Here is a 24,035-nt window from a genome sequence, read left to right on the forward strand (position 1 = left end):
CCCTATCAGAAATATTCCCTTTTGCGTAAGCCCAGATTTAGGTTTATTACTGTCATGCTTTGTTTTGCATGTGACCCTATCAGATCAGATCACTCTATCTGCATCAAGACTCTATCTTTGGATATTCTGTGGTGAGTGACTCAGCTCTTGATGTGATGTGGAGGAAGGAACTGCAGATGCCGGTTTACGCCAAAGATAGACACAAAACGGGCCTGGAGAGAAGGAATGGTTGATGTTTTGGGTCGAGTCTCAAGAAAGGTTTCAACCCGAAACTACACCCGTTCCTTCTCTCCAGAGATGCTGCCTCTCCCGCTGAGTTCCTCCAGCATTTTGCGCCCATCTTCTTGAATCCCCATTGTCTGCCCTTCCACCATCCACAACGAACGTCCAGAAGAGCTATGGAATACTCTCCCAAAAGACGTGGTCTGCATTTATCGACTTACTACAAGTATAAGGTGCAACAATACTTTAAAAAAAGAAATGGTGTCAGGATCTGGTAAGGGGGGATGAAAAATACGAAGTTGGTATATCCCTTTTTGCGCAGTTTTCATAATAGAGCTTGTGTTTCTTTTTCTTTCCTTCTTTTCTATGGTCTATTTCTGAACTTTTTTTCCCTAACTCTTTGCTTAATGGGTTTTTCTTTTTGATCACTCTTTCACACTAACACGACTCTCTCTCACTTTATTTACTTTCTTTATTTCTATCTTTCCTTAAAGCTTAAAAAATGAAGGGGTACAATAAATGTAATAAGGTACATGTGGCTTGTACTACTGTACTTCTAATAAATAAAAATATTAAAAAAAAAATAAAAAGGAATACACTCCCATGTCCCCAAATGAATGTGGCTCCAATATCTTTGGAGCAGCTGGCCAATTTAAGACAAAGCTGTCCACTCTATCCACCAATATAAATGCTCACATTCTCTACCACTCATGCATTCTGGTGGCAATGTGTAACAACAAGATGGACAGCATAAAATCATCAGCACTTCCTCAATAGCATCGCAACGACCGAGAGGGCAGTGGGTACAAAGGGCAGCACGGTGGCACAGCGGTAGAGTTGCTGCCTTACACTGCCAGAGACCCGGGTTCAATCCTGACTATGGGTGCGGTCTGTACAGAGTTTGTACGTTCTCCCTGGGAACAGGGTTTTTTTTTCTCTGGGTGCACCGGCTTCCTCCCACATTTCAAAGATGTGCAGGTTTGTAGGTTGAATGGCTTTCTGTAAAAATTGTCCCTAGTGTGTAGAATAGAGCTGGTGTACTGGGTTGGGTGAGTGCTGGTCAGCGATGATTCGGAGGGCCGAAGGGCTTATTTCCACATGGCATCTCCAAACTAAAAATACTCTCGCCATTAAACAGCCTTTGAGGTCGAGCAACATCTAGACTTGGAAGTCAGCGATTGTCCCATTGCCTGTCACTGAGTCAAAGTCCTGGAGTAACCTCCCCACAAGGTGTGCAGTGGTTCAACAAGTCAATACACCACTGCCTGTACAAGGGACTTTACAAATAGACAATAATTACTGGAGGGAAGGAATGGGTGACGTTTCGTGTCGAGACCCTTCTTCATTCCCCACCCAAAGTGTCACGCATCCACGCTCTCCAGAGATGCTGCTTAACCGGCTGAGATACTCCTGCACTTTTGTGCTTTTTTTCCCTTAACCAGCATTTGCAGTTCCGACCCGAAACATAGAAACATAGAAAATAGGTACAGGAGTAGGCCATTCGGCCCTTCGAGCCTGCACCGCCATTCAATATGATCATGGCTGATCATCCAACTCAGTATCCTGTACTTGCCTTCTCTCCATATTCCCTGATCCCTTTAGCCACAAGGGCCACATGTAAATCCCTCTTAAATATAGCCAATGAACTGGCCTCAACTACCTTCTGTGGCAGAGAGTTCCAGAGATTCACCACTCTCTGTGTGAAAAATGTTTTTCTCATCTCGGTCCTAAGGATTTCTCCTTTATCCTTAAACTGTGACCCCTTGTCCTGGACTTCCCCAACATCGGGAACAATTATCCTGCATCTAGCCTGTCCAACCCCCTAAGAATTTTGTAAGTTTCGTAGGTAAAATGACACCCATTCCTTCTCTCCAGTGACGCTGCCTGTCCCGCTGAGCTACTCCAGCATTTTGTGTCCGTCTTCAGTTTTAAACCAGCATCTGCAGTTCCTTCCCACACAATAAATATTGGCTTTGCTTAAAAGCTTTATAGTAGGTGTCTGAAGAAAGGAAAAGTCAATGGCATGTCTTTACTTTGCAGTGGTCCTGATGCACAGAGTTAAAGAGAATCAATCTTACCTCCTGCTTATAACAAAGGCTGAGATCAGAATGACAAGCAGGACTGCACTTCCAGCCACAGACACGAGCAAAACCGTCGGGCTGGCACCTTCTCCAATGATAGCCGATGGAGCTGGGGAAGGACATAATGTTCAAGTTACTTTTCTAATCTATAGACAGGATTCTATTTCAAGAAGACACTGGCTTTAATATGTAAAGGAGCATTGAAGATAGCTTTGAATTTAATCAAATCAAATGTAAATACAAGGAACTGCAAATCTTGGTTTAGGATTTTAAAAAGACACAAAGTGCAGGAGGACCTCAGCCGGTTAGGCAGCATCTTTGGAGAGCGTGGATGGGTGACATTTTGGGTCAGGACTGAAGAAGGGTCTTGACCTGAAATGCCACCTACCCATGCTCTCCAAAGGTGCTGCCTTAACCACTTCGTGCCTTCAGTCTGATGAAGGGTCCCGACCCAAAATGTCACCTATCCATGTTCTCCAGAGAAGCTGCCTGACCCGCTGAGTTACTTCAGCACATTTTGTCTTATTTATAATGTTAACTTGGCTCATTTCAGAAGAATATAATCACATCTGCCCGAGTTAATTCTGTCCCTTTGTTAAACGCATCTAGGCTCAGCCAGGACATCCGCTGACACCCATGCCTTCCCTCACTCTCCATCCCTCCCCCCTTCCCAGTTCTCCGACTAGTCCGACTGTCCTTGTTTACATTTTATCTCTGTTTCTTTGTTGTTACCTTCCCCGAGCTAACAATGATCTATTATCAAGTCTGAAGAAGGGTCTCGGCCCGAAACGTCACCCATTCCTTCTCTCCAGAGATGCTGCCTCCAGAGATGCTGAGTTTCTCCAGCTTTTTGTGTCTACCTGTGATCTATTCTACATGTTCCTTGATCTCCATCCCCATTGTCTCATTTTCACACCTTGCACTTCCTTATCTTTGTACCCCCCCCCTCTCCCATGACAGTCTGAAGAAGGGTCTCAACCCTATCACTTCTATCCAGAGATGCTGCCTGGCCCGCTGAGTTACTCCAGCTATTTGTGCCTATCTTCGGTTTAAACCAGCATCTGCAGTTCCTTCCGACTATATTTGAATAGCTTATTGGTACTCACTGCTGCACAAGGGTTGCAAATTGTCAAAGGGACACAGATGCTTATCTATGGGAGGAAGTTGCTTACAGATGTGAGCTCAGCTTGGCTCAATACTATGTGCAAAGTAACTTAAGACAATCGATGGGAACGGCACAGCGGCGTCACGGTGGCACAGCGGTAGATTCGCCATCAGTGGCCCGGGTTCGATCCTGACTACGGGTGCTCTCTATAAGGAGTTAGTACGTTCTCCACATAACAGCATGAGTTTTATCTGGTTATCTCCCACACTCCACGGGTTTGTAGGTTAATTGGTTTCGGCAAAGATTGTGAAAAAAAAATTGTCCCGAGTGTATGGGGTGGTCGCTGGTCGACGCGGATTGTTGGGTCGAAGGGCCTGTTTCCACGTTGCATCTCTAAACCAAGAGAGTATAGGAACAAAGAGGTCCTTCTGCAATTGAACAGGGCCCCGGTGAGACCACACCTGGCGTATTGTGTGTAGTTTTGGTCTCCTAATTTGAGGAAGGACATTCTTGCTATTGAGAGGGTGCAACTTAGGTTCACGAGGTTAATTCCCGGGATGGCGGGACTGTCATATGATGAAAGAATGGAACGACTGGGCTTGTATTCACTGGAATTTAGAAGGATGAGAGGGAATCTTATTGAAACATATAAATTATTAGGGGATTGGACACGCTAGACGCAGGAAATTTTTCCCAATTTTGGAGGAGTCCAGAACCAGGGGCTACAGTTTACGAATAAGGGGTATCACCATTTAGAACGGAGATGAGGAAAAACATTTTCACCCAGAGAGTTGTGAATCTGTGGAATTCTCTCCCTGAGAAGGCAGTGGAGGCGGATTGACTGGATACTTTCAAAAGAGAGTTAGATAGAGCTCTTAGGGCTAGAGGAATCAAGGGATATGGGGAGAAGGCAGGCTCGGGGTACTGATTGTGGATGATCAGCCATGACCAGGCTCGGAAGGCTGAATGGCCTACTCCTGCATCTATTTGCTGTGTATCTATGTATCTATGTAAAACCAAGCACTGACTGAAACAATGTCTGAATTGCTTAATACCTGAGTTAGTTATAAACTGAAACGGAGCACTGAACTCGCCATATCCAGCTGCCGTGCGGGCACGAACATGGAACATGTAGGCCGTTAGCGGGTTCAAGCCTGTGATTTCCGCATTCCTTGAGAGCGTTTTAACAATCCTGTAGCTACGTTCATTCTGATCCTGTGTGTAGAAATAAGGCGTAATATATTAAAAATGAACCAATTAAACAATAAATGAATTGAACAATGGGCTAAGGGGAGAAGGCAGGAGAATGGGGTTGAGGAGAAGGTAGATCAGCCTTGATTGAATGGCGGACTCGACTCGATGGGCCGAATGGCTTCATTCTGCTGCTATAAGTTATGAATTAGCTCTCAAACTTGAATAAGATGAGGGGCGGCATGGTGACACAGCTGGTGCTTCACAGCACCAGAGATCCAAGCTCGATCCTGACCTCTCGTGCGGTATGTGCGGACTTTGCGCATTCTCCCCCGTGACCGTGTGGGCTTTCTCCGCGTGCTCCGGTTTCCTCCCACATCCCAAAGACGTGCGGGTTTGTGGGTTAATTGGCCCTCGGTAAAATTGCCCCCAGTGTGTAGAGAGTGGGCGTGGGACAACACAGAATCAGTGCGAACTGGTGATCGATGGTCAGCGTGGTCTCATTAGGCCGAAGGGCCTGTTTCCATGCTGTATGTCTAAACTAACACAATATGCTTTAGTCCAGTATCAAGGATGTGCTGAATTATGACGAAAGGGGATGGTAAAAGCAAGTTTACTGACACAATCCTTCAGAGCTTAGTGGAACTGCAATGGGAGTTTGCCTTGCAAGCTGCATCTTTAGTCATCTATAGACCTTCATTTGTTTTTAAGGAGCAAACAGGAAGATCATTTTTAAATAGGCAACAAAATTAAATACATAGCTGCAATCCTCAATTGTACATGGTGATATACAGTAGCGAACACTCAATGATCTGGAATGTTATATTACGTCCGTAAATGATCACAAACCTTTTCATAGTACTTGATCTCGTATTCGAGGATTACACCATTTGGCCTCTCAGGTTCTGGCCAAGCCAAAGTGACGCCATGCCTTGTTACCTCCTTGGCCTGGATTATTGCAACAGAAGATGGGGCTGAAAGGAGTAAATACATCAGTTTACTTTTGGAAATTAATCCCCCAGCTAAATGAAAGACTTCACAAATAATCCCCCATATGCGTTGTGCAGGCATTTTTTAAATGATTTCAGAGACATGCAATCCCTTTTCTTATTGTATATACCCGGGGTTTCCAGCTCAGCTGCATTCTTGACAAGTTAATGCAATAAGTTCATATGCGTAAAGATTTATCTTTTCCCAGAGATTCATAATTTTGTAAATTTATGTACATTTTTTCACACGTTTTTGACATCGGACTTCAAAATGTTAATGTGATCTTAAAAAGGAAGACAGGGGTAAAATATGCTAGCTTTTTCGGTTTTAAGAATGATGAATCTTAGGAAATCCATTTGCAGGTCAAGTGAGAACATGGCCTTCTGTTGCCTGTGCGAATGATTTCGCATTGATTGAAGATTGATTCCTGTTGTCACGAAAGGATGTGCCCCTGCTGTGATTTGCCAATTTCACGAGATGAAGCGATGTCCTCGGAATAAATGGGGAACAACATTTGTCTCGCAGAACCAGTTTTTTTCGTACCAAAAGCGAGCTGCCATTGATTCCGACTAAGAAGGCCACAACTTCCAAGCACAGCTAAATCGACATCGATTGTCACAGCTTCCTGTGCTGTCTGCCGCAACTCTCTTGTCTCCGAGACAGAAAGTTGTGGGTTCAAGTCTCGCAACTTGAGCTCAAAAATCAAAGTTGACACTTCAGTGCGGCACTAGGGGAATGAAGTGCTGCGCTGAGCTATCTTTATAATGAGCTGTCAAATGCGGGTCCTCTCTGGATTTCTCAGATTGACATAAAATACCCTATTGCACTACTTCAAAGAAATGCAGGGGGAAAATCTACAATGTTCCTATCAATATTAAACCCTCAATAAAAATCACTAAAGAAAATTATCTTATGATCACCAAATTATCTTATTACTCCATTTCTGGGACCTTTACTTGCTCTGGACAAATAAATTGCTACCTGACAACACTTCAACAAATAGTTAATTGGCCACAAATCACGTAAAGGAATGTGTAGGAAGGAACTGTAGATGCTGGTTTAAACTGAAGAAAGACACAAAATGGTGGAGTAACTCTGGAGAGAAGGAATGGGTGACTTTTCGGGTCGAGACCCTTCTTCAGATTTCACAAGTAGGGTCACGACACAAAACGAAACGTCACCCAATCGTTCTCTCCAGAGATGCTGCCTGTCCCGGTGAGTTACTCTAGCATTTTGTGTCTATCTTCGCTTTAAGGAATGTTTTCAAGCCTTGTAAATGAAAGGCTTTTTTTACAGTCTTATTAAATAGATCAGTGATTTCAACAAACTTGTTTTTTTTGCACTGGAGAATCTGTGGCTGAGGGGACACACCTGATGGGAGTAGATACAACTATGAAAGGCGACCGATAGGGTAGACAGTTTGAAACTTTATCTCAGGATGGAAATGTCAAAGATTGCAGGGTTTAGCTTTAAGGTGAGAAGGGCAAATTTTAAAGGAAATGCGTGGGGCTTTTTTTTTACCGCAATATTTGGTGGTTGCATGGAACGTACTGCCACAAGTGGTGGGGGAGGCAAGTGCGATGGTGGCATTTAAATAGATTTTGGATAGGCACATGATATGCAATGAATGGAAGGATATGGATATAGAGCATATGCAGGCAGAGATTAGTTTACCGGCATCGTGGGCCAAAGGGTCTGTTGTAAGTTGTATCTTAACTTATCAGTTTATTTATTCATGTGTGTATTTACGTATATAATGGTATATGGACACACTGATCTGTTTTGTAGTCAATGCCTACTATGTTCTGGTGTACTGAAGCAAAGCAAGAATTTCATTGTCCTGTCAATAAACTCTCTTGACTCTTGACTTGAACTGAGCAATTATGATGTTAATTCAAATGGTTATAGCAACTTTTCTGATATCTTTTGCTATGATACAGAGGAAATATTTGTAGCTATTTTATTGTTTTTTGTAATATTTCTAATGGTGTTACCAGTCACATTGCTTGTTTTTGGGTGGATTATCTTCAAGCAAAGTTTACAAATACTTATGATAAAGCCACAAGCGAAATATTCCATGTTTAGGCTTTGGAGATACAATGCAGAAACAGGCCGTTTGGCCCGCCGAGTCTGTGCCAACTAGCGGTCACCCCATACACTAGCATTATCCTACATACTCGGGACAATTTTCAATTTTACCAAAGCCAATTATCCTGCAAGCCTGTACATCTATGGAGTGTGGGAGGACAGTGGAGCACCCGGAATAAACCCACACGGTCACAGGGAGAATGTACACCTTCTGTACAGACTGCACCCGCAGTCAAGATTGAACCCCGGGTCTCTGGCGCTGTAAGGAACAGCTCTATAGCCGCGCCACCTTGCCGCCCTCCAAACAAAGCCGAGAACAAAGAGGGGCCATTGGTATTAAACTGAGTATGTTGTTAGCACCAGATACGTACTTTGTGAATTGTATGCAAAAATAAAGAATTTCACTGCATCCAGGTACATGTGACAATAAAGTATCTTTGAATTGAATTATTGACCCAACAAACACATTGCCACAGCATAGATATGATTAGACCCTATATCTAACGCCAGCCCATTCTGCATAGTGAAACACTGGAGGTTCTTGTCGATCAAAATTACTCAGGTCTTTCTACTCATAGAAGAGGAAGAGGAATATAATGTTTCAAATTTTTATTGAATAACAAAGATATGGAGAGTATCCCGTGATCCCCTTCAACAGCTGATAGGTATTTCAAAACTATTTTGCAGTAAAATATGCCTGATGTACAGTATCTCGACACAGAATTTGTGGAAGTAACATCAAATATATTGGGCTTTACAATTATATATCCCTCTGTACTTAACTGGACTTGAGTAAGTGCTAGAATACGAAATGTTACTGTCACAATGTGGTGCAGCGGTAGAGTTGCTCCCTTCCAGCACCGGAGACCCGGGTTCGATCCTGGCCACGGGTGCTTGTTTGTATCATCACATTGATCACATTGATCATGATCACATTGAATGGCGGTGCTGGCTCGAAGGGCCGACTGGCCTGCTCCTGCATCTATTGTCTATTGTACGGAGTTTAGACAATAGACAATAGACAATTGTCCATTCAATGTGATCACTGCTGATCATCCCCAATCAGTACCCCGTTCCTGCCTTCTCCCCATATCCCCTGACTCCGCTATTTTTAAGAGCCCTATCTAGCTCTCTCTTGAAAGCATCCAGAGAACCTGCCTCCACCGCCCTCTGAGGCAGAGAATTCCACAGACTCACCACTCTCTGTGAGAAAAAGTGTTTCCTCGTCTCCGTTCTAAATGGCTTACTCCTTATTCATAAACTGTGGCCCCTGGTTTAGGTATGTTGCAAAGCCTACCTGAAGCGTCGCTGAAAATCTGTCGCTGCGGGTGTGCGCGATTTTGGCGCCGTTTAGAGGGGGCGGGTTTAAAACGCGATTTTCTCTAGGCTGTTCAAATCGAAGATGTTCAGCCTAGTTAATTATTAACGAAAAATCGCTGAAAGACCCCGTCGCAAAAGCTATTATTAGTTTTAAAGGCCTCGTATAATAGTTATAGTAGTTTAAAAATCAATCTCTAAACCCGCGACCACCAGCAACCGCAGGGTCTCATAAAGCAAATAATAGAAGGTAAGTTGTATATTTTTACATTAAAAAGGGCTTCTAAAGATCCCTTTATACAAAGTTTAATATTGCGAGTAGCTCATTTTGGGCCCATTATATCCCGCAGTATTTTTCTCGGCATTTGGGGCACAAATCTACCGCAATGTGAACGTTCTAAACCAGCGCGTTCACAGGATCCCACTAGAAAGCTGATTTAAATGGGCATTTATTTACAGCAATTAAACACTAAATTCCTTCCATTTGGTCTATAAATTAATGTAAATGAGATTTAAAAATCATGTTTTATTGTGAATTATTTGTGAATATTATTTGGACATTTAGGCTATTTAAAAATGTTAATCATTTATTAAGAAATAGATAGGTTTAGATCTAGTAATTGAAGTCTGAAATTAGCTACAATTAGGTAACTAACTAATTATATGCTTTAATTTCAGGTCATCCAAGTAAGATTATTTTATATTTGTTTCAGAATGCTTCAATCTATGATAACTGAAAATTTCATTCAGTTCTCTTAATTTTTAAGAAGGTTATGGGCTTTTGACTGTTCACGATCACAGCTTTTTTGTTATGTCCATAGAAAATCAATAGGGAACAAGATGCTCATTTCCCAGTATGAAAATGGCCATAACTTTTTTAATACTTGAGATATGAAAGTGAATTAGGTGTCAAATTAAACTTATTTTTATGCTTTATCTGATGGGATAAATTGCAGACTTGATTTTTTAAATCTCAAAATTTTGTAACATTGCTACCTGGTTCTGGACTCCCCCAACATCGGGAACACATTTCCTGCCTCTAGCGTGTCCAAGCCTATAACAACCTTATATGTTTCAATTAGATCCCCGTGAGTTTGTACATTCTCCCCGTGACCTGCGCGGGGTTTCTCCGGGATCTCCGGTTTTCTCCCACACTCCAAAGACGTACAGGTTTGTAGGTTAATTGGCTTGCTATAAACGTAAATTGTCCCTGGCTAGTGTGTGTAGGATAGGGTGAGTGTGCGGGGAACGCTGATCGGCGCAGACTTGGTGGGCCAAAGGGCCTGCTTCCACTCTGTACCTCTAAACTAAAATATGACTGTATAATGTGTGCAGCAGCAATAACATGGAAGAGAAAATGTAGTTTTGACATTGTTTCTGTTTCAGATATTAATTGAAAGGGTTTTCAAATTCCGAGAGTAAAAAGTATTTCTACGTAACAAAACAGTGTTTATTTGTTTCTGCCTTCAATTCATCAAATGCGTGTGTTTTCTTAAAATCTGGTAATGAAGACTTATGACCTGCCAAGACAAACATGGCATGCTACTGCATATATTTCCTTCAGAGTTGGCCTCCAATATAAACATCAAAACAAAGCATTCTGCTGGAAAGCAATTTGCAAGTGACAAGTTTTAAAGATAAACGGCATTTTCCATATTCATTTTGTGTTTCACGTGGACCCAATTTTAAACTCATTGACCAGAAAAATTAAATGCAAAGATGCAGTGCAGGATTTTTTAATATATTTTTTTGTTGCTTAAATTAAATTGCAAACTCATTAAAGTTTCCAGTTTCTCAAATAAAAGTAGTTGCACTGCTAAATAGAGAGGGGGAAAAATCCTCACACAAACTAAGAAGTAAGGAGTTAACCTTTTACCGAACCTTTCCATCAAGACGTCCAGCTCATTGATCATTTTGCTGGAACTGCTGCTCTATTCCAGTAAATAGATTTGGTCGAAATATGTCATCTGTACTTCGAATGTGTTATGGCTATCCTTAACAATTAAGCACGTCCATTTGTGTTCTCAAATCAATCATGTCAAAACAAATCAACAAAAAATGAATTTGAGAACCTCCAGAGACGTGGGAAGTATAGAATAATTTAGACTTTTACTATGAGTGATCAGTGCAGGGCTGGTTTTAGCAATGTTCATGTTTCTTGAACATTGATCCTGTGTGGTGCGTTCCCCTGGATCCCATGTTAATTCTAGTAATTCTCTATATCGTGCATAATACAGTGTCCACTTACAGCACTTTTGTCGATACAGACTTGCTACTGTTGGTTAAAGGACATGGAATAATGGACAGGTTGGGTGGGGCTTTAAATGGGTGAAGCTTAAGCAGTGCTTTCAGATAACAGAAAGCATTATGTGAACTCAGAGTCATATCCAAGCATTAACTGAATCCCCCATACTTTTCTGTTGCTTCCGCTTCTACTTGTTTCTTTAATTCTTAAGAAGGGTAAGAATTTAATATTTGTTCATAAAGATTCATGACTTGAGCAAGGTGGTGTCATTGAATGTATGCCTTGGGTATTTTTGACACGACTTGCATTCGATGAGTTCAGCTGATGTTAAACACACTGTGCAGGAATGAACTGCCGATGCTGGTTTATACCGAAGATAGACACAGACTCAGCAGGTCAGGCAGCATCTCTGGAGGAAAAGGATGAGTGATGTTTTCAGTCGGAACCCTCCCTCAGACTCTGTTCTTTCCTGTACGAGGAAGGGTTCAGGCCCAAACCATCACCCATCCTTTTTTTTCAGAGATGCTGCCTGACCTTCCGAGTTATGGGCCTGTCCCGCTTAAGCGGTTTTTTTGGCGACTGCCGGCGACTGTCACAGTCGTAGCAGGTCACTGAATAAACGGCAACTGGATCCCCCTATGACAAAATCTACAACAACCTACCAGCTAGTCGACGTCAAGCTACGGCAAGCTACCGACAACCGGCGGCCCAATCATCGCGACTTAGGACGTCCGCCAACGACCATCTAAATGGTGGCCGACTAGGAAAAGGGGAGATGCAGCGAGACCTGGGTGTCATGGTACACCAGTCATTGAAAGTAGGCATGCAGGTGCAGCAGGCAGTGAAGAAAGCGAATGGTATGTTAGCTTTCATAGCAAAAGGATTTGAGTATAGGAGCAGGGAGGTTCTACTGCAGTTGTACAGGGTCTTGGTGAGACCACACCTGGAGTATTGCGTACAGTTTTGGTCTCCTAATCTGAGGAAGGACATTATTGCCCTAGAGGGAGTGCAGAGAAGGTTCACCAGACTGATTCCTGGGATGTCAGGACTGTCTTATGAAGAAAGACTGGATAGACTTGGTTTATACTCTCTAGAATTTAGGAGATTGAGAGGGGATCTTATAGAAACTTATAAAATTCTTAAGGGGTTGGACAGGCTAGATGCAGGAAGATTGCTCCAGATGTTGGGGAAGTCCAGGACAAGGGGTCACAGCTAAAGGATAAGGGGGAAATCCTTTAAAACCGAGATGAGAAGAACTTTTTTCACACAGAGAGTGGTGAATCTCTGGAACTCTCTGCCACAGAGGGTAGTCGAGGCCAGTTCATTGGCTATATTTAAGAGGGAGTTAGATGTGGCCCTTGTGGCTAAGGGGATCAGAGGGTATGGAGAGAAGGCAGGTACGGGATACTGAGTTGGATGATCAGCCATGATCATATTGAATGGCGGTGCAGGCTCGAAGGGCCGAATGGCCTACTCCTGCACCTAATTTCTATGTTTCTATGTTTCTATGACCACACCTACGCCAACCTAAGACCACACAGATGACAACCTACGACAACCAAAGTCAACCTACGTCCACCCGTGACAACCTACGACAAGCAATGACCCTGTCGGCGACAACTGAAGGCAACTGAAGACAATTCAGTCGCCGGTACCTGTCACCGGTTGACATAGGTTGACGTAGGTAGTCGCCAATTGACTTCACCAAAGTCAGCACCCGCGACCACCTACGTCATCCTGGCGACCACCTACATCATCCTAGCGACAACCTACGACAGCACCCACGACAGGAGAAGACAAGCTATGTCAAGCCCACAGTCGCCAAAAAGATTTGAACATTTCAAAATCCAGACCAGAAAAACGTTACGACTTTTTAGGCGACTTGAGGAGACTACTCACGACCATACAGGATTCCATGTGAAAACAGTTAAGTCTCCGAAAAAATCGCCTAAGTGGGACAGAGGCTTTACTCAAACACACTGTATTTTATACGGTACAAACACCTGAACCTAACAATCCAACTCAACAGCGTTATAAATCTACTGAAACTTGGATAGTTAATCTGCCATCTGTACCAAAATTACATAAACCTCCATGTGAATATAGGAAGGAAGCAGAAATCACTTTCCAGTTACAACACCCGGTTTCCAGTAGCAGAACGACTACTGCCAATATTATTGATGCAGGTGTAGTGTTCTAGCATTTTAAATAAGTGCTTGGTTACCAGTTGCTAGTTAGGGTATCGAATTTTTCTGTCAGAAATGCATAAGATGAATGTTGATTTCCTTTTTTGTTTTGGCACCGGTTACCCAGAGACAGAGATTGAAGTTAATATCTTGAAGTTTGGCCATTTCAATAAACCATTTCTTCCACAGTAAATTGACTGGGTCATTTCCAGCAGTCATTTCCAGCAGCTAACCCAACTCAGATGCTATCCTTGTTTGTGCTTCTCATTGAAACATTCCAAGCAAGAATTAGTGCGTTATGATCGTAAATGGGAAACAGGGCCCAAATCTCCAACCTGCTCAGTCCATGTATGTTGACTTATTACAGTACTTTTTTACACCACCCCACTAAGATCAAGTAACTCGGTATAGTTTAGAGATGCAGCGTGGAAATAGGCCCTTCCACCCAGCAAGTCCGCGACTACCAACAATCGCCCGTGCACTGGTTCTATCCCATACCAGGGAACATTTATAGAAGCCAATTAACCTACAAACCTGCACCTCTGTGGTGTGTGGGAGGAAATCGGAGCACCCGGAGGAAACCCACGAGGTCCCAGGAAGAACTCCATACTGACCCGTAGTCAGGATAGAACTTGGGTCCTCTGGTGCTGTAAGGCAGCAACTCTACCACTGCAGCACCGTGCCGCAACTCGGCGCAAGTTGAAAACCAAAATTACGACTTTCCTACCATGCACAGTTCAAACTCATGCTTATTTATATATAAAGTAATGATATTTTAGTAAATGGGCATTGCTGGTAGGGCTACCATTTATCGCCCACTCTTCACTTCCTTTGAAAGGTCTTGGTGAGTCACCTCTCGAACCATTGCTATGGTTTGATGAAGATGATCCCACAATACTATTGGATCGGGGGTTCTGGGATTTAGACCCAATGATGACAAAGGCATGGCATTATCCGTCCAAGTTGGGATGGTGTGAGACTTGAAGTAAACCGTCAAGTCTACGCCATTCAATCTATCTCTCCCTCCTAACCCCATTCTCCTGCCTTCTCCCCATAACCTCTGGCACCCGCACTAATCAAGAATCTATCTATCTCTGCCTTAAAAATATCCACTGACATGGCCTGCACAGCCTTCAGTGGCAAAGAATTCCACAGATTCACCACCCCCTGACTAAAGAAATTTCTCCTCATCTCCTTCCTAAAAGAACATCCTCTTATTCTGAGGCTACGACCTCTAGTTCTAGACTCTCCCACTCATGGAAACATCAGCCAGTATCCAGGAGCCAGTGTGCACCGGTGGCAATGGATAGTTAGGATGGTGATTCTGGTACCTATCATTACAGTCGCTCTGTTCTGGATTATTATTGTACTGCTTCAACGTTGCTGAAACTGCATTCATCCAGGCAGGTGGAAATTATTCCATAACATTCTCATATATGTCTTGTAGATGGTGCAAAGCCTTTGGGGTATCAGATGATAAATCACTTGCTGTAGAATATGCAGCCTCTGCCTTGTTCTTGTAACCATAGTATTTACGCTGTGTTTCTGTTGGGTAGTGATCCCTGGGTTGTTGATGGTTGAGGGACTCGGCATTGAAATATGAGGGTAAGTGATTAGAATCCCTCTTGTTAGAGATTGTCTTTGCCAGGCGCTGTTGTGGCACAAATATTATATTTCATCTGTCAGCCCGTGATTGAGTAGGTCTTGCTGCATGTGAGTGTGGAATGCTTTATTTGCTGAATTGAAAATGGCATTCAATACTTCATATACATCTGCTAACATCTCAATTTATGATTGGAGGAAGGTCACTGATAAAGTACTGAAAGTTTTTTGACCCAAGGTTTATAAGATCATGACAGAAATAGAGAGGGTAAATGCATTTGTCATTTGACCCTAAAACCCCTGTCCCACTGTACGAGTTCATTCCAAGAGCTCTCCCGAGTTTGCCCTGATTCGAACTCGGAGATTTACGGTAATGGCCGCTCATCGGTACTCGGGGCTCTCATGGACATTTTCCAACATGTTGAAAAATCTTCACCAGTCTACCCGAGCTTACCGTGTTTCGCCAGTACCTGCTGTTAGCGTTACGAGCCGCTAAGAGACGTCCCCGAGCTCCGACGTACCCGCTACGTTCATTCTACGTGCTTACCACGAGTTTGATTTTTTTTTTTAAACTCGGGAGAGCACTTGAATGAACTCATACAGTGGGACAGGGCCATAAGCAAGTATTTGACCCAGAGTATGGGAATTAAGAACCAGAGGACATAGGTTTAAGATAAGGTGGGGGGGGGGGGGGGGGGGGGGGGTTAATAGGAAACCAAGGGGCAACATTTTTACACAAAGGGTTGTGGGTACATGGAACAAGCTGACAGAGGAAGTAGTTGAGGCAGGTATTATCACAACGTTGAAAAAGCATTTGGCCGGTTACATTGATAGATACAGGAGAGAGGAAAATGGGTTCATGCAGTTAGGTGGGACTTGTGTAGATGGGGCATGTTGCAAGTTGGGATGAAGAGTCTGTCTCCATGCTCAATGACCCTAAGGTCACTGCCCTGAAGAATTTTTCCAGAATTGTTATCGACCTGAGACAACTGATCTCCAGCAACTACAATTGTCTTCCTTTGTGCAAGTCAAGGCTTCAATCTCTGGAATGTATTTCCCTTCACGTCCGTTCATAAGTTCTCTAGGAGCTTAAATAGGACATTTGGCTCATTAAGTCTACTCCGCCATTCAATCATGGCTGATCTATCTTTCCCTCTCAACCCCATTCTCCTGCCTTCGCCCCATAACCCCTGACACCCTTACATTGACTCCAGGTTTACTGGGGCTCCTGGGTCACATGCTGCTTTGGTGTTGGGGGCTGGCATTCTCATATCACCTCACATTGAAGCTGCAATGAGTTCTGGAGCCCAGTTATTCTGGCAAAACCCACTCTAGCAATCGAGGATCAAGCTATTGGAGAGAAAGCTTCCCTTGTATCACACTTTCATGACACTTTCCATGACTTAGCTGCTGATTTTGATGATTTTGGGCGGTTAGTAACCTACTTTAGATTTGTCTTGCTTATTGTGAACAGTATGGTCAGGTTGAAGCAGTAACAACCTGGCGAGAGATGCAGCGAGTTGTCGACCACAAGTCTTCAGAACTACAGCCAGAGTGTTGGCTGGTCCCATGGCCTCTGCTGTGCTCAATGCCTCATGCGTAAATATTAAATTTCTCTTTATGCAAGTTGTAATTTCGAACATTGCAAATCAAGAACCAGCTCTGAATTTATGCTGCTTAAGTTTAAAAAATGTTGAAAATATTTCCAGAAGAGATGGCTGAGTATTCTTATTCTAAATTTTATTAAATAATATCAATTTTAATTACATGTCGAAAATAAAACACGGTGTCTCATTAAAAAAAAAAGCAATTCTGTTAATTAAGGAACTGAATGTTTTTATGGTTTTTCCAATTAAAATAAATCTGTAAACACTTGCCCTTCTATTATATCCTGAACAGTTACAGGGGGGTTTAGTTTCCATAGCCCTTTCAATAAAGAACAACTCTTTCAACGCTTTGAGGTAAATATTCCCCAAATATTTTGAGGGAGGCTATTAAGATTCCAAGCAACGTGATATTTTAAGGATGGGAATGTCTTACGTGGTTTGATTCCGTTTTTTTTCCTTGTTTGGTTGCATTAAATGTGGTGTGTTTCTCAAAGGCACAAGGCCAGATGCGTAATTAGTAAGAAAAAAACATAGTGCGTGAAACGTCTAAAAGCAAATCCTTGCCTAAGTTTCCACAATTATACTTCATATTTACAAACTAAACTCAGCAAGACTTGTTCACTTCAATATTTTTTCAGTAGTTGGTACGATGCTCATGAGGTCATAAGTGATAGGAGCTGAATTAGGCCATTCGGCCCATCAATACAATACAATACAATACAATACAATACAATACCGTTTATTTATCATTTGAACCTCACATGAAGTTCAAACGAAATTTGGTTTCTGCAGTCATACATCAAGAAAAGAACCAAGACACACACCAACACAATTTACACAAACATCCATCACAGTGAATCTCCTCCTCACTGTGATGGAAGGCAAAGTCTTGTCTCTCCCCTGCTCTCCATTCTTCTCCCGATGTCAAAGTCAAAGTCAAAGCTCCCGGCGGGCGCTAGCAAGTCCCGCGGCCATTTAACGCCGCGCCGGGCGATGTAAGGCCCTGCTCCGGGTCTTGATGTTGGAGCCCCCGGCGGGCCTACCAAGTCCCGTGGCTGTTTAAGCCGCGCCGGGCGATGAAAGGCCCTGCTCCAGGTCACTTTCAACCCCGCAATTTGGGCGGGAAAAGTTGCCGTTGCGGGAGCTCCGTAAAGCGGTCTCCCACCAGGGACCCACGAGCTCCCTGGTGGAGTCATGTCTACTCCACCATCCAATCATGGCTGATCTATCTCTCCCTCCCAACCCCATTCTCCTGCCTTCTCCCCATAACCTCTGACACCCGTACCAATAAAGAATCTCTCTATCTCTGCCTGAAAAACACCCATTGACCAGGCCTCCACAACCCTTCTGTGCATGCTAATATTTCCAATCCTTAGGCAGTCCAAACAAATGCAGTTAAACTTTGCGATCAATATCGCAATGCATCACTGCTTTGAATACATTGTCTCCTTAAAGGAGAAACTATTAGAGAAAATAAATTCTAAATATTGTTAATGACGGCATTATGATGTTAGAGTGAAGGGCAATGCAGGCAAACGTAAGGAAGCTTGGCTGACGAGGGAAATTGAGGCATTGGTCAAAAACAAGAAGGATGCATGGGACAGGTATAGGCAGCTGGGATCAAGTGCATCCCTGGAGGAACTTGGAGCAGTCACTGGAAGTGTCTTGAGAGCAGTCAGTGTTATTGTTGAAGAAGTACTGAAGGTACTGTCGTGTATGAAGGTAGACAAATCTCCAGGGCCTGATCAGATATATGAGGACATAGCGGGAAACAAGAGAGGAAATTTACGAGTCGCCCTTAAATACAGGAGAGTTGCCAGAAGACTGGAGGGTGGCAAATGTTGTGCCTCTATTCAAGAAGGGCTGCAGGGAAAATGCTGGGAACTATAGGCCGGTGAGAATAACATCTGTAATTGGAAAGTTACTAGAGAATACTCTGAGGAATAGATTATACAGGCATTTGGATGGGCAAGGGCTGACTAGGGACAGTCAACCTGGTTTTGTACATGGGAGGTTGTGTCTCACAAATCTGATTGATTTTTTTTGAAGACGTGACCAAAAAGGTCGATGAGGGCTGAGCTGTAGATGTTGTGTACATGGATTTCAGTAAGGAGTTCGACAAGGTTCTGCTTGGGAGGTTGCTCTGGAAGGTTAGATTGCATGGGATCCAAGGAGAGATAGCTGAATGGATAGCAAATTGGCTCCATGGAAGGAAGCAGATGGTGATTGTGATGGTGGAAGGTACACACAAAATGCTGGAATAACTCAGCGGGCCAGGCAGCATCTCTGGAGAGAAGGAATGATGATGGAAGATTGCTTCGTGGACTGGAGGCCTGTGACTATTGGAGTGCCTCAGCGTTCGGTGCTGAGCCCGTTACTCTTTGTCATCTACATCAATAATTTGGATACATGGCAAGATTAGCAAGTTTACTGATGATACAAAAGTGAGTGGTTTTGCAGATAGTGAAGATGGTTGTGAAAGATTGCAGCAGGATCTGGATCGATTGGCCAGGTGGGCGGAGGAATGGTTGATGGAATTTAATACAGAGAAGTGTGAGGTGTTGCATTTTGGGACGTCGAACAAGGGCAGGACCTACACAGTAAATGATAGGCCTCAGGGTGATGTTGTAGAGCAGAGGGATCTAGGAGTACAGGTGCATGGTTCCTTTAAGTTCGAGTCGCAGCTAGATAAGGTGGTCAAATTTGCTTTTGGCACTTTGGTCTTCATCAGTCAGAGTATTTCGTATATAAGTTGGGAGGTCATGTTGCAGTTGTATAAGACATTGGTGAAACCGTATCGAGAATATTTTGTTCAGTTCTGGGCACCATGTAATAGGAAAGATATTGTCAAGCTTGAATGGGTTCACAAAATATTTATGAGGATGTTGCCAGGGCTAGAGGGTGTGAGCTATAGGGAGAGGTTGAGTAGGCTGGGTCTCTATTCCATGGGGTGCAGGAGGATGAGGGGTGATCTTATAGAGGTGTACAAAATCATGAGAGGAATAGATCGGGTAGATGCACAGAGTCTCTTGCCCAGATTAGGGGAATCGAGGACCAGAGGACATAGGTTCAAGGAAAGGGGAATAAGATTTAATAGGAATCCGAGGGGTAACCTTTTCACACAAAAGGTGGTGGGTGTATGGAACAAGCTGCCAGAGGAGGTAGTTGAGGCTGGGACTATCCCATCATTTCAGAATCAGTTAGACAGGTACATGGATAGGACAGGTTTGGAGGGATATGGACCAGGCGCTGGCAAGTGGGATTAGTGTAACTGGGACATTGTTGGCCGGTGTGGGCAAGTTGGGCCGAAGGGCCTGTTTCCACACTGTATCACTCTATGACTATGACTAATTCACAAATAGAAAAATCTAAATTGATAGTTTTCTTAGAGTACAGAGCTTCTCATTGATTTCTCTTCACGTTAAACCTTTTACGGGCTATCGGAAACCTGTCTGTTCTGTTAATTCTCAGGAAATGAGCAGGGCAGCTATGCAGTCACTATCCACATCAGGTGGAGTATCTCAGTCAAAGTAGGATAGCAATCGTAAAATTAGAATGTTTCCCCGTGGAATACTAATTCAAAGCTGGATCTATTTCCGAACTCGACCAACAAGGCACTGAACTGAAAATGTCCAAAAATCAGTTTGGTAGTTTAGTTTCGTTTAGAGATACAGAATCAGGCCCTTCGGCCACCGAACAGCGATCCCCGCGCACTAACACTATCCTTCACAAACTAGGGACAATGGGACAATTTACAATTACACCAAGACAATTATCCTACAAACTTGTACAGTCCCCTCCATAATGTGTGGGACAAAGACCCATTATTTATTTATTTGCCTCAGTACTCCACAATTTGAGATTTGTAATAGAAAAAAATCACATGTGGTTAAAGTGCTCATTGTCATATTTTAATAAAGGCCATTTTTATACATTTTAGTTTCACTATGTAGAAATTACAGCTATGTTTATACATAGTCCCCCCATTTTAGGGCACCATAATGTTTGGGACACAGCAATGTCATGTAAATGAAAGTCGTCATGTTTAGTATTTTGTTGCATATCCTTTGCATGCAATGACTGCTTGAAGTCTGCGATTCATGGACATCACCAGTTGCTGGGTGTCTTCTCTGGTGATGCTCTGCCAGGCCTGTATTGCATCCATTTTTAGCTTATGCTTGTTTTGGGGCCTAGTCCCCTTCAGTTTTCTCTTCAGCATATAAAAGGCATGCTCAATTGGGTTCAGATCGGGTGATTGACTTGGCCACTCAAGAATTTACCATTTTTCAGCTTTGAAAAACTCCTTTGTTGCTTTAGCAGTATGTTTGGGATCATTATCTTGCTGTAGAATGAACTGCTGGCCAATGAGTATTGAGGCATTTGTTTGAACTTGAGCAGATAGGACGTGTCTATACACTTCAGAATTAATTATGCTACTACCATCAGCAGTTGTATCATCAATGAAGATAAGTGAGCCAGCACCTTCCGCAGCCATACACACCCAGGCCATAACACCCCCACCACCGTGTTTCACAGATGAGGTGGTATGCTTTGGATCTTGGGCAGTTCCTTCTCTCCTCCATACTTTGCTGTTGCCATCACGCTGATAAAAGTTAATCTTCATCTCATCTGTCCACAAGACCTTTTTCCAGAACTGTGGTTGCTCTTTTAAGTACTTCTTGGCAAACTGTAACCTGACCATCTTATTTTTGCAGCTAACCAGTTTGCATCTTGCAGTGTATCCTTTGTATTTCTGTTCATGAAGTCTTCTGCAGACAGTGGTCATTGGCAAATCCACACCTGACTCCTGAAGAGTGTTTCTGATCTGTCGGACAGGTGTTTGGTGATTTTGCTTTATTAGAGAGAGAATTCTTCTGTCATCAGCTGTGGAGGTCTTCCTTGGCCTGCCTGTCCCTTTGCGATTAGTAAGCTCACCAGTGCTCTCTTTCTTCTTAATGATGTTCCAAACAGTTGATTTCGGTAAGCCTAAGTATCTAACAGTTTTATTCTTGTTTCTCAGTCTCAGAATGGCTTCTTTGACTTTCATTGGCCCAACTTTGGTCCTCATTTTGATAAACAGCAATAAAAGTTTCCAAAGGTGATGGAAAGACTGGAGGAAAGACTAGGTGCTGAGAGCTCTTTTATACCTGCATTAAGGAGGCATTTAAACACACCTGAGCAACTACAAACACCTGTGAAGCCATGTGTCCCAAACATTATGGTGCCCTGAAATGGGGGGATTATGTATAAACACAGCTGTAATTTCTACATGGTGAAACCAAAATGTATAAAAATACCCTTTAATAAAATCTGACAATGTGCTCTTTAACCACATGATTCTTTCTATTACAAATCTCAAACTGTGGAGTACAGAGGCAAATAAATAAATGATGGGTCTTTGCCCCAAAAATTATGGAGGGCACTGTATGTCTTTAGAGTGTTGGAGGAAACCGGAGATCCCGGAGGAAACCCACGCAGGTCACGGGGAGAACGTACACACTGCGCACAGACAAGTACCCGTAGTCAGGATCGAACCCGGGTCTGTAGTGCTGTAAGATAGCAACTCTACCGCTGCACCACCCTGCCGCCCTAAATTTAATCAGTGTTCAAAGGAAAGACTCTGAACTCTTGATCTGCTAAGAACCTAATGCAAGAATGCCAACTGGAAAATAAACCACCTAGTCATATAAAATACTTTTTTTTTTAAATACCAAGGAATACATCCAGTCTATATGTAAATCCCTTGCTTCCTTCCTGATCGTGTTCAGAGTAGGTTTTGGCTGCCTGAAAATATTTCTTGAAAATGTAGGGGGTTTTTTTTTTAAAAAGGGGCCACAGTTAAAGGGAAAGAATTCCGTCGAGATAACTGCGTTGTACAAAATTACTTTTATGAGTGATGAAAGATTATTCGTTAGAACAATTTGCTGTATAAAGTTTGTAAGTATATTCCCCTTTAAACAAGAGTTCCTACTTGTTCTGCCGTCAGGAACATTGAGCTGCAATATAAACCATGCCCAGGTAAAGTGGTTGTAATCTAATGCCCCAGGGGCAGATTCATTTCTGAAGGAATGCATGATAGGAAGGAAAAGATAAAAGAATTTAGTCTGGCAACTCTATCACCTCCTCTTTAATGATAGCCTGTGCACTCTGAGGAATGTGGTTACATTTAGCCTCAAACCATCCCACCATCTGTTCTGTTTGTAGTTAAATGGCACAAAGCCTTTTTACAAGCAATAAAACTTCCATTACGCCAGGAAAACGGAGATATTTGGGATGACCGGGGTAGTGAGATAAACTTGACAGTGAACTAATGGACAGGTTCCAGCCCGAGTTGATGTATTCATAGAACCGAATTGTTGTGAATCTCAGAAGACCATTAACTACTTCAAGCAGGATAAACGAGAGGCTTTTAGTTCAAATACATTTTGATTTTCCAGTAGTGACAGTCAATGGGACAAAAAAAAAATTGGGAATAGAATTTGTTCAAAATGTTTAAAATCCGCTGAATTCCCAGCAGAATTCTTATTGATGTAAGAACAGTGTTTTCTTTATCCATTGTGCTTCCATATGGACACACATCCAAATATGATTCTTGGAGGTATTATAATTGTCATAGAGACACACAACAGGAAAATAGGCCCTTCGGCCCAACTTGCCCATGCTGACCAAAGTATCCCATCTAGTCCCACCAGCCCGCATCTGGGTCATATCCCTCAAAGCCTTTCCTGTCCATCCACCTGTTATAGTTTCTGCCTCAACTACCTCCTCCGGTACGTTCCAAAGACGTGCAGGTTTGTAGGTTAATTGGCTTATCTACATTGCCCCAAGTGTGTAGGATGCGAAAGTGGGATAACATGAAACTTTTGTACGGATGGCCGATGGTCGGCATAGACCCGTTGGGCTGAAAGGGCACTGTTTCTTGAAAACTAAAACTAAAATCTAAACGTGTTGTGTTGGGCCTCACCCCAGTGTTAATTGGGCTGACGTTCGAGTTTGCGCAACTGAAAACGGAGAGGATAATTTCAAAGATGGACACAAAGTGCTGGAGAAACTCTGCGGGTCAGGCAGCATCTCTGATGTAAAGGATGGGTAGTGTTTTGGGACGGGAGCCTTCTGAATGAATGAATGATTCTTGATTATCACATGTGACATGTCACAGTGAAATACTTTGTTTATGCGTACTGTACACAAAGTATGCAAAGAGTCACCACGGATAGGGTGTCGAAAGAGTTACAAAGTGTTCAGTGTTATCTCAAAGATCCTTCTTCATTCTCAGTGGGCCCCCCACCCCATGCCGGGTCCTTCTATATTCTCTCGACAGTTCCCCCACTCTCTTCGACATCGACCCTCCCTGTAAAGGTTTGTGTTGAAGGCAAGGCTTGGTGGTGACTAGCACAAGAA

General features: G+C 43.1%; 1 protein-coding gene across 1 annotated transcript in view; it reads right to left on the reverse strand.

Annotated features, from left to right (window-relative positions):
- epha4 (EPH receptor A4) overlaps positions 1 to 24,035 on the reverse strand; it is a 132,795-nt gene that overhangs the window by 34,855 nt on the left and 73,905 nt on the right. The window contains exons 6-8 of the mRNA XM_033031115.1: positions 5,449 to 5,573; positions 4,464 to 4,623; positions 2,301 to 2,412 (exon numbers count right to left, since the gene is read on the reverse strand). Of these exons, the coding sequence (XP_032887006.1) occupies positions 2,301 to 2,412; positions 4,464 to 4,623; positions 5,449 to 5,573 (397 nt within the window). The remainder of the gene's footprint in view (positions 1 to 2,300; positions 2,413 to 4,463; positions 4,624 to 5,448; positions 5,574 to 24,035) is intronic.

The sequence above is a fragment of the Amblyraja radiata genome, chromosome 13, assembly GCF_010909765.2.
Source record: "Amblyraja radiata isolate CabotCenter1 chromosome 13, sAmbRad1.1.pri, whole genome shotgun sequence".
NCBI lineage: Eukaryota > Metazoa > Chordata > Chondrichthyes > Rajiformes > Rajidae > Amblyraja > Amblyraja radiata.